General features: G+C 38.9%; 1 protein-coding gene across 1 annotated transcript; it reads left to right on the top strand.

Moving 5' to 3' along the window:
* Positions 1-3,517: 3,517 nt before the first annotated feature.
* Positions 3,518-14,940, top strand: LOC136294952 (riboflavin-binding protein). Its single transcript, XM_066193127.1, has 6 exons — positions 3,518-3,555; positions 4,390-4,547; positions 5,267-5,366; positions 6,446-6,574; positions 10,820-10,931; positions 14,592-14,940. Exons 2-6 carry the CDS (start codon positions 4,409-4,411, stop codon positions 14,832-14,834), a joined length of 723 nt encoding a protein of 240 aa, XP_066049224.1. The 5' UTR covers positions 3,518-3,555; positions 4,390-4,408; the 3' UTR covers positions 14,835-14,940.
* The last annotated feature ends 997 nt before the right edge of the window (positions 14,941-15,937 follow it).

Below are 15,937 nucleotides of genomic sequence, written 5' to 3'. Positions count from 1 at the left end.
TTTTCCATCGTGAAAGTCCCCTTCACACCAGTCAGGAGCTACCCAAACCCTTTTTTGTAGAAAAACTAACAGTAGTTGTTAGTGGTTCAAGGAACTCCACAGTAACAGACTAGCAGAATGTGAAAGGCAAATGAAAGACTAGGGCAAAGGAAGAGCATTCTGTTATGCTTTCAAGAGGAGCTTTCAACTCAGTAATAAGCTGAAATAAGTAGGTTTTTGTCCCCTTTAATTTTGAAAAGCCTATCGTGGGGCTTAAAATGACATTTTTACAATTCTAATTTTGTTGGTTTGGGTTGTGATTTCTTTTTAAACCTACCATTCATTAAAATATCTGCTTTTTTACCCACCACTGACTCACTCTCTTCATTATATAAAATTACTGGTGCTTTTGTCATTCCTGTGCCCTGTTGGAGAACTAGCTCAGCAACGTTTGTATACTCAAATAAAACAAATAAGCCTTACTTTGTTCTGTGATGTATTCCTTACACCAAGAAAAAAAAATAGGAGAAATCCTATCAGTGAACTGAAACAAATCACACCTCAGATTCAGTAGCATTAAGATTTGACCTCAGCTGTTTTTTTCCAGAGTCAGAAGTGCCAGACTGAGTCCATCTGGAGTGTCTCCGCTGGCATTCAGCTTGTCTTGTGACATGATACATTCAACCAGGACCTGTGAAGACAAACTCTCAGTTCAAAAGTCTAATGCAATGAAAGTCCAGTTTATATACTTCACTGATCATGAAATAATAACATGTTCTTGGTGCAACTTTAAATGCAGTTCTGCATTTAAAGGAGCTTCACTAAATTAGATAACAACCTGTCCTCCTAATTACATATTTTGTTACAGTTAACAAGAAAAACACTTCCAACCTCTGAGCATGCAGACTCACGCTGAGACATGAGGAACAAACAGATTAATTTCATTAGCAGACATTGCCATGTCTAATAAAGCTGTAACAGGCCACATGCTCTAATTTACACTCCTGAAACTCAGTCTCCCTCCAGCCACACTGTTATTACGCTTTCAGGGTGCCAAGAAGGGAAATGGATCTGGCAATTGTCACTGGTTGGAAGCACAAACAATTTTTCCCTTAACCGCATCGGCTTTGCAGAGTTACCAAGAATATAAAAGCATGAAAGCTTGCTGCAGTCATTAAAGAGATCTGACTCACAAAGCAGGAATCACTCTGTTGAGTTACGAGATGTCAGTTCACATAGTTACTAAACTGATTGCCAAAAGCTGGGAAATTAGAGACTATATTTTTTAAATATTTTTCCCTAGTTTTCTGCCAATGGCTTGTGCCAGAAGGAAATTGCTCAGGTAGATGATTCTTGAGACCTAGTGTAGCCATGTTTGTGGGTTTGGAATAGATGCATGGGTTTGCTAACACTATTGGCCAGTATCAGATCATCAGATGATAATAATTTATTGTTGTGGTGCCTGAATTGTTTCCTATGGCAGTACCTCAACATCATCCATGCTTTCACTCTAGCTTCTGAAGAGATGAATAGGAGTTACAGGGTACTGATATGAAAGTTAATATGAAATGGCAGTAGGAGTCTTAAAAGTACAAGAATATCACCATATGAAAGTTAATATGAAATGGCAGTAGGAGTCTTAAAAGTACAAGAATATCACCAAGTGCTTGAAAATAAGTTAAATTTTAATAAAGGAAGATAAATGACCCCTTCAGGTATGGGAAGAGGTAAGAAAATTCCTTTAACAGATTTCCCAGGAGAAGACATCGGACAAAACAGAGAATACTTTTAGAAAAGAAGAACCGAGATTCACTTCTCAGGAGATGATGTATAGCCAAGATCACTAAAAGCTCCTTAGCCTGAGCCTGCTTACATGTACTTCTAACCAAAGCCAAGTCTGAGAAATCACAAACATATGACAATTTTCCTTCCTGCTGCTAGAAACTCTGCCTAATCTCCCAGCAAGCAGTCCCATTTGGCTCACACTCAAAGCCTGAAAGTGATCCCAGTTTCCTATAGTTTAATATAATTTGTATGCCAATTCAGTGAGCAGAGGCATTACAAGAACCCCCTGGCATGCTGACACCTCACCAGTGTCCATGTATTTCGTACAAACTGAGCAGGAAGGAGCAGAGCATGGACTATTTCTGTGCTTTTCATCAGGCTGGCCAGCTCGTCCACTCCTCACAGGGTTGAAAGTCAATGTTCATATGGTACCTTGGTCTTTATTTTATATGACTACACAGATCTGAGTGCTGAGCAGCATGCATCAATCTTTTACTTTGCAAAGCAGCAAGAGCCCCATGAATTTCAGTCAGCACTAGATCAAGCCACATGAGGTGAAAGCAAGGGTAATAAGCCATTAGATTTACTTCATTCTCTCCTATAGTTACTTTATGCCTTTTTAAACTTGCCATAATTAAATTCATTCTCTAAACTTGCCTTAATTAAATTCATTCTGGAACATAAAAATTGCTCAGTTTCCACTGATCTGGAAAAGGCTCTTTTTAGGCCAGCAAGACTTTCACCTTGAGGCATTTACTAGAGCTAGAATAGGAATCAGTACTTACAGCTTACAGAGATTTATTATTATGCTTGTGCCTTTGCACACTGAGAATCATACCACACTTCTACTGTGCCAATGTTTGTATTTTTTTTAAAAAAGGCTAGTAGATAATGGCCTCAGAGTATTATCTGACAAATCAGTGCTCTATTTAAAACACAAAACACTGATTTCCATATGTATATGAATAATTGCAAGGTACTGAGGGGTGCTGCTCTTTACAGTACAGCCAGACGATCTGTGAATATGAGTGTAACAATTTATCATCACCATGTCTACCTTAACCAATGGTTTATGCTTAGATGCAAATGCTCTTTGCAGAAAGCGGATTTCCCAATGAAATCCCATCAGGAGCCACTATCAGTGGTACAATCAATCACTTCTTGTAGTGCTTGTGAGACTGGGTGTAAGGTACATATGAGACAGGTAGAGCAACCAGGGTGAACAGCAGCAGGTTTTGAAGGGATCTTGTGAAGAGAGAACAAAGAACTGGGAATCAGGAGGCATGGACTATCTTCCAGGCAATGTAGTAAAATTACTGTGTAACAAGGCAAGCTGTTAGTCAGAATTAAGCCAGTCAGGCTGAAATAAGAAGCATTTAATGTCTTGAATTCACTGAAGCCTGAATTTGTGGTAAGGGCTCTATGAAACTGTTGTAGAAATTAATTTAATAATTAATAATACAAGGTATCATGAAAAAACCAGGCAGGAGGGGTTAATGGCATTTGAAATATAGGAGAGCTATTGTTTTCCTAATTCTAACCCATGTTTGTACTTTCCTCTTTATCATGTCGATGTTTGCAAGCAATAAAAGGGCATTATGTGCTGGTCACTGCATCTGCTTTTGAGATAAATCTGTGTTAGCATTCCAAAGGGTCAAGGAACTATTCCAGGGCAAACAAATTCTGGAGCACTGATGCCAGATGGTGTGTATATAAAGTGGAAAATGGGAAAAGCAATTTACTGTGTTCCTTTTCCAGAGAGAAGTATCACCCAGAAGGAAAGCAGAAGAGGTGAGAAATCACTGGGAAATTTAAGAGATAGTTTTCTTCTTCTGCATAAGTTGTTCTTTACAACTGAAAAGTCTAGGTACATAGAAGAACTGCAGTGCTTATTAAGGCAAAATTATTCTAAAAAGTTAACAGAATGAAGGGTTAAATTTATAACATGTACAAAGAATAATGCATTGATTTATGTAACAAGTTATAGATTTTTCTTTATAGGTGACTAATGTATAGCCTGTGTTTAGAGACATTTTAGTCATAAAGACAAAATGTTTTTATCTTGCATTCTTGATCAAACTCTACAAAAGAGGCAGAAAATAAAGATCAGATTCTTGAATATAAATTAGCATAGGTTCAACAAAGGCAAGGATTCAATGTAATTTATCGAGCTCAGGTGATGAACACTACTATCTCGCAGTTGTATTTAATGTGTAATTTCCAAGTGTGCAAAAAATTTTTCCGGTTTTAGAACTAATCAATATTTTCTTCAAATCTAGTGAAACATTCAAATGTCTCTTGGAAGGATTAAAAAATAATTCAGGTCAGTGGAAGAAACTTAAAATAATGTTCTTAAATACTGAAAATTATAACATGTTTTCCTACATAGCCTGAATTATTGATGACTTTTATCACTTGCCACCAAACCTCAGAAATATGTAATAGGATAAGTGTTCAGTTATAAACAAATAGGAAGGGAGAACATATCTTAGTATTTCTATGCGCATCCTTGATGAGCATATTTTATTTGATTATATATGTAGTATTTTAAATGCAGTCCTTCCTTTTAGTGTTATGGGTTCTCCTAGAAATAAAGAATGTAAATAAAGACTTCTCTCCATACAGGAAAAAGAGCTGAAGAACAATGCTGAGGTTTGCTATCACCCTCCTTGCTGTCATAACATCATCCACCTGCCAAAAATATGGATGTCTGGAAGGGGATACCCAAAAACTGAAGCCAAGTCCTGAGCCAAGTATGCAAGAGTGCACTCTCTACTCTAAATGTAAGAATGATTTAATTTTTTCTGAATATGGTAAAGAAATACAGCATTTTACACACTTATTATTTTGGCAGTTCCACTAATTTCTCAAAAATATATAAGATGCAGTATACATTGTATTTGAAAAACCTTCTTCATTGGCATTTTGCTGCATGCAAACCAAGGGTAAGATTCTGGGTCTTAACAAAGTCAGCTGTAAAACTCTCATTGACTTCACTCATTCTCTTTTCAAAATTCTGATGCAGTTTTCCTGTCTTGTAGTTCCATCTGCTTAAAAAAGTTTACAGCAAAGACTATTTTGGTTTATTGTAATTAAGTATAAAAATTAATTGTAGCAGACACCAAATGGGAAAATTTGAAATCAAAATTCTAAAAAAAAGTACAGTACTTATTACAATTCTTCAACTCTTTTTTTTTTTTATGTTTGGTAGTTTTCAAAGTTAGTATCCCTCGGGATGTGGCATCTGGCAGAACATTGGTAAAATTCTTGGGACTCTCTGGGCACAACTTCACAAAGCACTGTTTATGCCAGTCCACCTCACCTAGCATTTACACTGCCACTTTCACTTCCAAAATTGTTAGAGCTTGAGTACATCTTCTAGTTACTACTAAGAGACTTTATCATGTTATGGTTCCCACCAGATTCATCTCACATTTTGTGTTTTTCAAATACAGTGTTAAAAAGGAAACTTATTACAAGATCTTTGTTTTATTCCTAACAGCTTCCTGTTGCTATGCAGACTTCACAGAGCAATTGGCTCATTCCCCAGTAATTAAAGTAAGCAACAGCTACTGGAACAGATGTGGGCAGCTCAGTGAATCGTAAGTCAGCTTTGATGTTTTCTGTCCTGGTTCCACAGATCAGGGCTGGAGCTGCCACAGCTGCTGATGGACATTAGGTTACCCCAGAGATTATGTCAGCCAGCCTAGTTTCCATCAGCTTTTCTCTATACCTGACCAACCTCTGACTCTTCTTCTCCTCTCACACAAACCCACAAATCCCTAAGTCTACACTATTTCTGCCATTTTTTCGAGATAGGGTTGTTTTTTCAAATCTGCTTTCAGTATAGAACCAGATCTAGCAATGCAAACCAGTCATAAACCCAGTAACTGACAACTACCCTGCACCTCTGTAGCCCTCCAACCATCTCCCACAAGGGAGAGTTATCCGTAATGAATAGAGACCAGGCTTCTTCCTTTGTTTAGAAAGCACATCAACTAGATTATTAAACCTCACCCAAAAAAGCACAGGGGTCCAGAAATGAAATGGCTGAAAATTTAGAATAAAAATTCTTATAATCATGTGGGTTTTGTAACCATGAAAAATGTCTCCTTAATTAAGATTTTTAGTACCCCGTTAGATGTTAAAGCTGTGAAACATGACAAGTTATAGAAATAAAGGGATGGAACAATTAAGCAAAAACAGATGTGAAAAAGTAACAGTTCTTGCCTGCCACTCCCAGGAGAGCAGCACAGTATGAGATTTTAAGCAACTTCAGCTGGGCTGTGGGAAAATCTAAAGATTAGTGAAACCATGAGGCTACAGCACAGACAAAGTTTTATACTATAGTTTTAAACTACATTTTATTATTGCCTGGAATCATTGTTGCCAGGAAAACTCAAGGCCTCAAAAGTTTACGGAAAGCTTACACAAATAGGGCTGAAATATGCATGGAAACATTTGTGCTGTAGCTGGCTATGGTAATTGCACAGTCAGAGTCTGTACACAATGCCAGAGGAATGAGTTTCAAACTTAGGCATTAGTAGGGCAAAAAGATGCTTTTCTGTGTTTTTCTCCTAATCTGTAGTATTGCATCCACGTCAAAGCAGGCCTAGAAGACTGAAGCTATCGCCTTAATGCTCAGAAACTGGCTTATTGTGGCTTTTCTCTTCCGCCACAGCTGTGAAGATTTCACAAAGAAAATCGAGTGCTTTTACCGGTGTTCTCCACATGCTGCTCGCTGGATCCATCCCAATGACACTGCTGCTATTCAGGCTGTTCCATTGTGTCAAAGCTTTTGTGATGACTGGTAGGTTCAGCTTTTTAATCAAAGTATTTTTATTTAGTTTTAATATGCTCATGATTCAGTGGTATTGCACCACTTTTTCTCTCATTTTGCTTCTGAATCTCTTGTTTGCCGTCTCTGCTTTTCCTTCTGCTAAGCTACTGCCCCCAAAATAATAATGACACAGGCTGTGAATGCAGGATGGGGACACTAAGATGAGTTTAATTACTCAGGGACAGCCCTGCCCTGCCTGGGGGAGGATGCAGTGCAGTGACATCATGACAGAGGAGCTCCTGCCACGCTGACAGGCAGTGGCACCAGCAAGGGCCTGCCCACCCTTTGAAAAGTCCATGTCTGTGAAGTAGCATTTATGCAATTCGCATTTTCAACCTGAATACTTGATCATTATATGATACATTTGTTTTGTATGTATAAGATGCACTACAAAATCAGGAAAGACATCAACTCATGTAGGATTTCAACTAATTATTATAACAAATTAGCTTCATTCCTTAATTTTTCACCCTTGACCTTATCCCTTCTATCATCATACTCTCTAAAATCTCTTCTAAAAGCCTGAATATCAGAGACAATTGCAGCCAACTAATGTTAAAATTATTAATAGCAATGGGCAGTATAATAGCACTGAATCTTGTTTCCCGAAACACAGCATCAGAGAATCACATTAGTTTTTGAGTGCAAGGCATGAGGAGGGACAACCCAGCATGCATCTGTCCTTAGTCTTGGGGCAGGAGAATTATATCCATGTAGGGTACTGAGATTTTTCGACTGGTACTTATCCAGTATATATCTCTCCCTCCCTCTCTCTCTCCTGTTTTGACATTTTGGATCTTAAAAACATCAGCATAGGACACATAAACTCAGTCAGCACCTTATGAATGTTGTACCCAGTCACTGGAGGAACTTGTCTGAATGTGTGTGTGAAGCCCAAACACCACAGGCTCTGTTCACACTATACGATTAGAAGTGCTAGCTTTCCATGAAAGTAATGGACTGTGAATGTCTGGATCCCTTAGGCTGCTCTGAAAATCATGGAAAACCATGATGATGCTTCTAAAAATATTATAAAAGAGCTTTTCTTAGAAGTACAGAAAATACAGAACACAGAGTATGGTAGGATTCTCTTGGGCTGCTCTCTGCCCTGCTTCCCTAGGGCTTACACAACTTGAATATTATTGACATGTGAATCCATTTCCATTCACTCCAAGGGCAAAGTCATGTATGCAGTGCAGAATTTTGGTAGGATTTATCTTCAAATATGTCTCCATTGCTTTGTGTCAGTGAAGGAAACAAGAAGCATAGCTTGGATTTGTAATGGAAGCGAGTGACAAAGGCTGATGTATTCCTTAGCTCTCCTAGAAGTTTCTCTAGCAATGAATTTTATTTCTGTATCAGGAAACTACATGTGCCTCAGGAACAGATTTGTCCTGTGCAGTCTTCCTTGCTAAGTTGTTTGTACTCTTCTAAACTGAATCCAAATTATTGACCTCCTTGAAGATAAAGACTTGAATTTCCCCCAGTGCTCTGAATCTTAAAGCTCAGAACCAATTACCAAATTTTGCATTTGGATATTAAAGCACTGGAGTTGCCAGTGAGCTCTAGAATAGCTCTGATGGGCAAAATAATAGAATACCAGTATCTCAAACAAATGTGTCCCAATCAAGTAGCATGAAAAGTCTTTACTAAGCTATTATATCAAGTGAAAGTGTAAAGATAAAAGAAAATGTGTGCTGTAAGTTTAGTTTGCATCTATGAACTAGTTTAAGCCAGCTTTAGTGCATATGAGATTTATACCAAAGTGTAGATCATGGGTCAATATTACATTGCAAAATCCTCAGTGTTCCCTGGGCACTGCCAGAACCTGCAGGTGAGCAGCACTTTTAACTTTTGTGGCTGTAAAGTATGGTGGGGTGATTGAGAGCTGCTGCCCAGGAACACTGACCTTTTTCCAGTACAGAGTCTCCTGGCAGAGGGAGGATCTGCTCTAAACAAGTCCTGAGCAATGATCTATTGCTCCTTTTGGCGTCACAGATGCCTGGCCTGAATAAAAAACGTACTGAAGGCCCATTACCCGGCATGCTGGTCTGTGTGCCTGCCTAATGCCAGTGTCAAACCCATTCCCTCACCCTGCTTAAGGCCTCAGGCTAGAAAAGAACCTGGACAGAATTCCCACTCTTTCTGGTGATTTAAAGTAACATTTTTTCATGTTCTATTCACTAGAGTCCCTTTAGCATGCTGTAGCACTGCTGGTGATGTGACCTACTTTCTCTACATACTGTGAGTGTGCCTGCTGCATACTGTATGTCTTTGTGGCCAGAAATGTGCGGAGTATTCTAAATGAGCAGTTACTTAATTTAAAAGAAATTCATCTGAGTAGCTTGGGGCCTTCCTTTTCTTCCTATTGTTTTAGGATTCCTTGCTCTCACTAGTCCTTAAACTATTGCTTTTGAAAGAGCCCAACATACAAGTCATTTTCTCATTCACCTGTGAAAGGGCCCTGTGTCCTATAAAAAAAGATAATTATAAAAAATACAGTGAAAAAAGCTTTAAAATAAAAATATCTTGCTCCTTGTACACAGGGAACTATTATGTTCAGTGAGGATCTTTCAAGTATTTATGTTTCTCACATTTGGTCAAGGCTTGAAGAAACAGCTTATGGGTTTCTGGACTGCAGAAATCAGACTTTTCACAAATCATGACTTTTCATAAACTTGACTTCATAATTACTTCCACTGGGACAAAGAAAAGCTTCTAACAATGGAATTATGCCTTGTTAACCACTTATAGAACAAACCACAGTCAGGTAATAATTGTGATTAGGAAACATTTCATCTGACAAGTCAATAAATAATGGTAAAAAAAGATAAACACTTTCATTAATATATTTTGTTCATATTCCTAAGAAAACCAGATGCATACCATGAATATTAATTTCTCAAACTTTAGCCTCTATTTTCAGCAGAGCCTCTGACAGCACATCCAGGGATGAACACATTGAAAGTGCATGTCTCCTGACCCTGAGCTGTTTGGTTCAAGCCCTGGTTACCTTTCATCTGTTATTGCTCTTTCTCCCTCAAAAAGCCCAGAAAACCAGTGTGAAGATACTGCAGATATGCATCTTCTGACCTTTCTGCATTTGCAAATCTACTGCAATGTCCAGTTCTCAGTGTTCTCGTGACCACATGACAACCCACATATTTCATTTAAAAATGTAAGGCTGCAGCCCTCGTGATATCAAAATAGTTTTGAAACATGACCCTGAAGATTAAAAATGACAAACAGAAAATCTATCCAAAGGCACTAATTACAAACACCATGCTAAACATTAACTTTCTGGAAGCTGTGCCTCATTGTTTTGGCACTCCCAGTTACTGGTATGAATAGTCCTACGAGCCAATACGCTAAATTTAAGTAGATGTTAACTGATTTGCAGAAAATAATCCTAAAGAAGAGTAAGAGCCAAAAAGTACAGCATAAAAGAGAAATGGAAGGGAGAAAATGATGTAGGATAATGGTAAGTCATGAGATATCACATCAACCAGCCAGAACTCTACTCGTTCCAGGCCATTCATAAGTTTTTTTCTACATTACCACTTACAAATTAAAAATAACTTAAAACTTAAGATTTTAGACTATACCCTACAGGACTCTTATCTTCTCTTTTCTTTTTAACTTCTTTGAAAATGTCATTCTGAGGCTGACAGCCTATTACTTTATATTATTTTGGGTTTTGTGGAATTACCTTGTTTCAGTGCACGTTCCTCGTAGCAACTCCCCTGCCCAGGAAACATCATTCTTCTTGTCCCATATTAATTCATAAATACAAACTTTCCCCACATCTCCTTCAAGTGACAGTTCACCCTTGGCACACCTATGCTCTGTTATGATACTGAACAGCAGCATCCATGAAAATCACTCCCTCCCTCCCAGGATTTCCTCCACTCAGTAACATCAGATAACCAAGCAGAAAACACCCACAACGTGAGCCCTTTGCTAAGTCTGTCAGTATAAAAGGTAGTGAGTGAAATGTTTAGTTTTCATGGGAATTTAGGTTTTCCTGGGCAGCTCAGAGTTTATGAACATGTCAAGCTAAGATAATGTGCACGTTGCTTGAAGATCTGTCGCTAAACTGCACTGTAATCACACCACGTTACTAACAGAGTCCCTGGACACCTCTATGAGTTGAATCTGAGTCAAGTGAAATATGTGAGAGAAGTAACTTTATCTTCCACACTAATCTCCATAAAGGTATGAAGCCTGCAAGGATGATTCCATATGTGTTCGTAACTGGCTGACAGACTGGGAGTGGGATGAAAGTGGAGAAAACCACTGCAAGAGTAAATGTATTCCATACAATGAGGTAAGAAAAGCTGATTAACTGAAGCAGAAAATATGGAATTAGGAGTTCTTTCTTTTTTTTTTTTTTTTTTTTTCTTTTTTTTTTTTCCCTGAATATACAGGAGTAAAATGCCATTGGTGAATTGTTTTTACTTCAGCAGTTTCAAGCCATTCCTACATCAGACTTTTTGAGTATACAAATTTCCAAACATTCATTTTTATGTACAGAACTCACTCTAGGTAGATGTACATTTAATTAATCACTATTCATTCCACTTGTGAAATGAAAGTCCAAGAAACCCTGACATTTTAACCAAGTGGGATTTAGAAAGTAAAAGATAAATGAACTTTGTTCATACAGAGACACTAAGAGACATTTCATAAGATTCCTTACACAATATGGGGCTCTACACACCTCTGTCTTTTTAAATTGGAATGTAAAATCCCAAACCACTGAGGAATTTTTAAGGTTGTCTTGCCTATTGGGTATCTTTGCCCTTTTCTGTATTTTACCTTGTCCTTCTCCATCCCATCTTTCTCAGAATGTTTAATGGTTGGGATAACTAATTTTATGGGCAAAACTGTATAAAATGAGAACTGACAAGACTTACAGGAGCAAGGTTGCCTGGAACCTGATCTACAGAGTCAGGTAAGATTTTTCTAGTGACTCAAGTAAGTTCAGCATAAGAGCGATATAATACAGTTCAAAAGTCTATTTGAATATTTTTAACAGTTGAACTTCACTGAGTCTATGAAAAACTGCCCAAATTGAAGAAATAAACAAAAATTTAGGTGTAGTGCTTAGGGACTGGTAGTAAAGCTTGCAGATTCATTGTTTTGAATTCAATTCAAGTGCATGTACTTCCAGAAGTCAGTTCAGCAACTGATACAAGTGGAAGACACAGTTCAGTTAGTGCTGAATTGCTGTCTGCCTTGCAAAAGTGACACTAATCAGCAGAATCAGGAAGGTGGCCAAAAACAAATGGGCTGTGGAAATTTACAGATTAATTTCCCAGATGTGCTAAATCACCAGTAGTTCCAGATGAAGTGAAAAACAAAATTATAATCTCCATAAATAATCTCCAGTCTCGGTTCAAACTGTCCCTGTTTCAGAGATAGGAATTTTTAACCTTGAGCCCCTTTGCACTTATTTCTTAAAGAAAATATACCATCTGCAGGGAAAAACATGCAGCAAATTTGGAGGTCTTATCACTTGAAGCCAGGCACAGCTATTCCTTAACTAAATGGAACCACACCCTAAACTAGCCATGTTTTTCACCAAAAATAGGCTTGCATGGTAAGTAAGCATAAAGATTAAATTTCTGCAGAGAAATTAAAAACCACACATTTCCCGTATGAAAATTACATGATATACAAACACTAGACTGCCTTGGTTTGGACTCAACTCACGGAAGGGTTCTCACATGTCAAGACAGTTACTTTTTTCACACAGAGGAGCAATCAGCAGCTCTATATGTGACATATGCAAGTGGTTCTAAGGCCCATTTGGGACAACTGCTGAATAAAGAACAAATACTGAATATTAAGGATGCACAACTGACCATGGCCAGTTTTAGCCTTGTCATTATTCTCCCAGCTGGGTGCTCCCCAAGCAATGTTAATGCACAGACTAGGACATTTTCCAAGAACCTAAAGGGTCAGAATCCTTTGCAGTAATTTAGGGACATGTTGGGAAAACAGGCTGTGTGCTCCATGTGTTTGCTGCAGCATTCTGATTATCCTCTGATCTTTAAGCAGAATTAGGAAGAAGGTCAAAATAAAAACTACCAAATTAGCAAGTAGAAAAGCACAAACACATTACAGAACCGGTGGGATACAGGTATAGAGTGTATACATGTCCCTTGCATAAAGACCTAAACAAACCCATGTGAGAGGCTTTAATACTTTCTCGAATGATTAGCTAAAAGCAGGTAGAAATTCAGAACTGCACAGGAGCTGGAAGAAAATATCTAATGCTACTTAAAATCACAGGAATAGTGGGAAAGAAAGAGCTAAGATCTGCCTGCCCTGAGAACACAACAAAAGAACTAGATGGAGGTGCTTTCCTTTTCTGACCCTGCTCCCAGTGCATCATCCAACCTCCATACTGCTTCTCCAGCACCTGCAGCATTAATGGTGCAAGCCTTGACTAGAGATGATATGAGTTGAAAAACTATTTTACAGACTACAGAATCTTTGGGGATATTTGAAATGGACTTTGTATTATTCATAAAGGATAGTTTTTATAGCAAAAGTCAACATAGTTTTGCACATGGGGACACAGGGAAGAACTTGTCAAAAATACCTGGAGCAGAAGACAGAATACATATACCAAATTTCACTTCTGTAATTTGAATCTGTAATTTTTTTTTTTTTCCACACAGAACAGTTTCCATTCAGAATGATCCCAACACAAAGACAGGTACTGCTCTGAGATTCACAGTGTCAGATCTTTGTATGAGCTGGTAATGGTGGTAAACCAGCAGAGCATCCAAGAATTACAGCAGTTAGATAAACGCTGTAGGAATCGGTATCATGGGCAAGGACTACTTTTACTATTACAGATAAAGTTTCCATCAGAGAGATGCCACTGACGTGGTCTAGGTGAATCAGTCAGCAACAGAGCCCAGTGGTGCTGCTGCCTGGCCCACAGTTTTAACACTCCTTAATTTCCAAGGCTTCTGCTCCTGCCACCACTCCCATCCCTGATCTCATTCCTAGCTTTGCTTCTGGGACTACCTGAAGCTTCCTTTTCGGAAACAGAAAAGATTGAACTTCAACCACAAACACATGGGAGAAACGCAGGCAAGATAAAGTGTACATACTGCCTGCTTTGTTGTCTGGACATGATAACTCTTAAGCTAATATTCTTTAGACAAACTCAAGCTGGGCAGGCAGAAGGTTGTCACAATGTGAGCTCAGCAAACAAGCAGTTTCTTTGTTGTGTGGTTGACAGGTCCTATGACACAAGACTTAGAAAATGCTATAGTACCAAGAACAGAACAGCTTCACTTGATAAGGGTACAAGAAGCTGCAATTTGCAGTTTCTTGAGCCAGAAAGGCCATTGCCCCACTGGAAAAAGCACTTTGGAAGCTTGACAAAAACTTACTTTCTTCAAGCAGTTGCTAAATTTTTGTCTGTTCTCTTTGCCTGTGAGGTCCTGCCCGGCCATGAAGTACATTACAGCAGGCACAATGAGATCCCTCTGAGCTGTGACTCCACTGGGCTGTCTCTGGCCTGAAAATAAAAAGATTCCCATATTCAAAGCATTGTCTGGCACTTTCAGCACTACTCAGATTTCAAGGCATGTCAGAGTGTCCTGACATGCTACAAGTTGTAAAGGCTCTCACACACAGCTTTAACTGTCAGCCCCAGAGAGCTGCTGGGCTGTCAGCCCCAGGGTGGAAACAAAGGGCAGCTGTTGATCCCTGCATTTTGTGTAACCACTTGCTCTCAAAACAGGCAAATTACTTTTGCCAGTTGTGGAACTGGGTAACATTTTCAGACATCTCAGAAGAGACGAAGCATAGCACACAACAAGACAGTAAATGACTCCAGACAATGTTTTAATAACCTGGTACCAATTTTTAAAAAGTGATTAATGTTTATCAATTTGATACAAACTGATGTTAATTCAATTCTATTTGAATGTAATTGAGGCATTTCTTCTTTGACACACAGGTGTACGCAAATGGGACTGACATGTGCCAGAGTATGTGGGGGGAGTCATTTAAGGTGAGCGATTCCTCCTGCCTCTGCTTGCAAATGAACAAGAAAGACTCGATTGCAATCAAGTATCTCCTCTCTGAAAGCTCAGAGGAAAGTTCCAGCAGCAGCAGCAGCAGCAGTGAGGAGCATGCCTGCCAAAAGAAAATCCTGAAGTTTGAGAAACTGAAGCAAAAGGAAGGTGAACAGACAAGATAGATGCTAGTGGATGTATGTCAGGACAAGAGAAATCATCATGGAGGCTGGTCTTGGGGCATCATGCCAGCCTGCTTTATCCCTTCCTTTCTAGAACATAATAAATCAATGGCTGGTTCTATTAATCTTTCTCTGATGTTTTTGCATCTGCATCACAAAGCTCCAGACAGGCCAGCACAGGTGTAATCTTGTAATTTGACCTAAACAGCTACAAGCCTGAAGGAAACATCTAGGGGTTGACTGTCAAAGAGAAGAGGCACAGGCAGCCCCTGCTGACTTAAGGTGGAACAGTGAGAGCTGGAGACCTCTGGAAGGTCATGCCTGCCAGTAATGCACCAAATCTTCAGCCCAAGCACTTCATTAGCACAGGCACACAGCACTCCTGTCACGAGTTCCTCCGTGCCTGGCTCTGTTCAGATAAAGAAGAAATCTTCAGGCAGAAATAGGTCAGGGAGCCTGGCTGCTAACCACTGAAAATGTATTTATTTTGAATCTTAAGAGCAGGGCTTTATGGTGTACTACATAAATCCCTGGATCCAAATATTGTCAGTACACAGCATGCACAGTCTGTTGCACAGGGCTTTTACCTTAAGCAAAAGCACTAGAGAAGTCTCCTACAATATTATTTTAAAGCATAATTTTGAGTGAAATTATTCCCACTGAATTAATCCAAACATAATGATCTCTGAAAAACCAAAATGTCAGGGACAACTCCCATCAGGTTTCTCCCATCACCCAGCATCACTGTTACAGTCAAACTAAAAAAAAAATCTGCACCAGTCCCATAGGGATTTGCCAGGTAAAGATGAATGAAATCCTGTTTTCAGTTATGCATCCATACTTTTTCTGACATCACTGCAGAGTGGACGGGTCTGTGCCATTCTGAACAGCCTTTTGAAATGCCATCATCACAGAAACCATGAGAAGGGCTGAATTTGGGGGTCATATTACCAAATTGTGAAAATCAGCATCATCTTTGTTCTTCCAAAGGATCTGGTTGCCTTCAGCATTTAAGGATCTGTTCCACAGTTAAAACAATGACTTGGCACATCCTGTTTAACTGGGAGAATCTTAAAAATCTGACACACTTTCTTCACTGAGCTGTT

This window comes from Chamaea fasciata, unplaced genomic scaffold (assembly GCF_029207755.1).
Source record: "Chamaea fasciata isolate MVZ Bird 193981 ecotype frontalis unplaced genomic scaffold, bChaFas1.0.hap1 SCAF_10, whole genome shotgun sequence".
Taxonomy (NCBI): Eukaryota; Metazoa; Chordata; class Aves; order Passeriformes; family Sylviidae; genus Chamaea; species Chamaea fasciata.
Note: the sequence above shows the minus strand (reverse complement) of the source record. Positions and strands in the feature narration are given on the sequence as shown.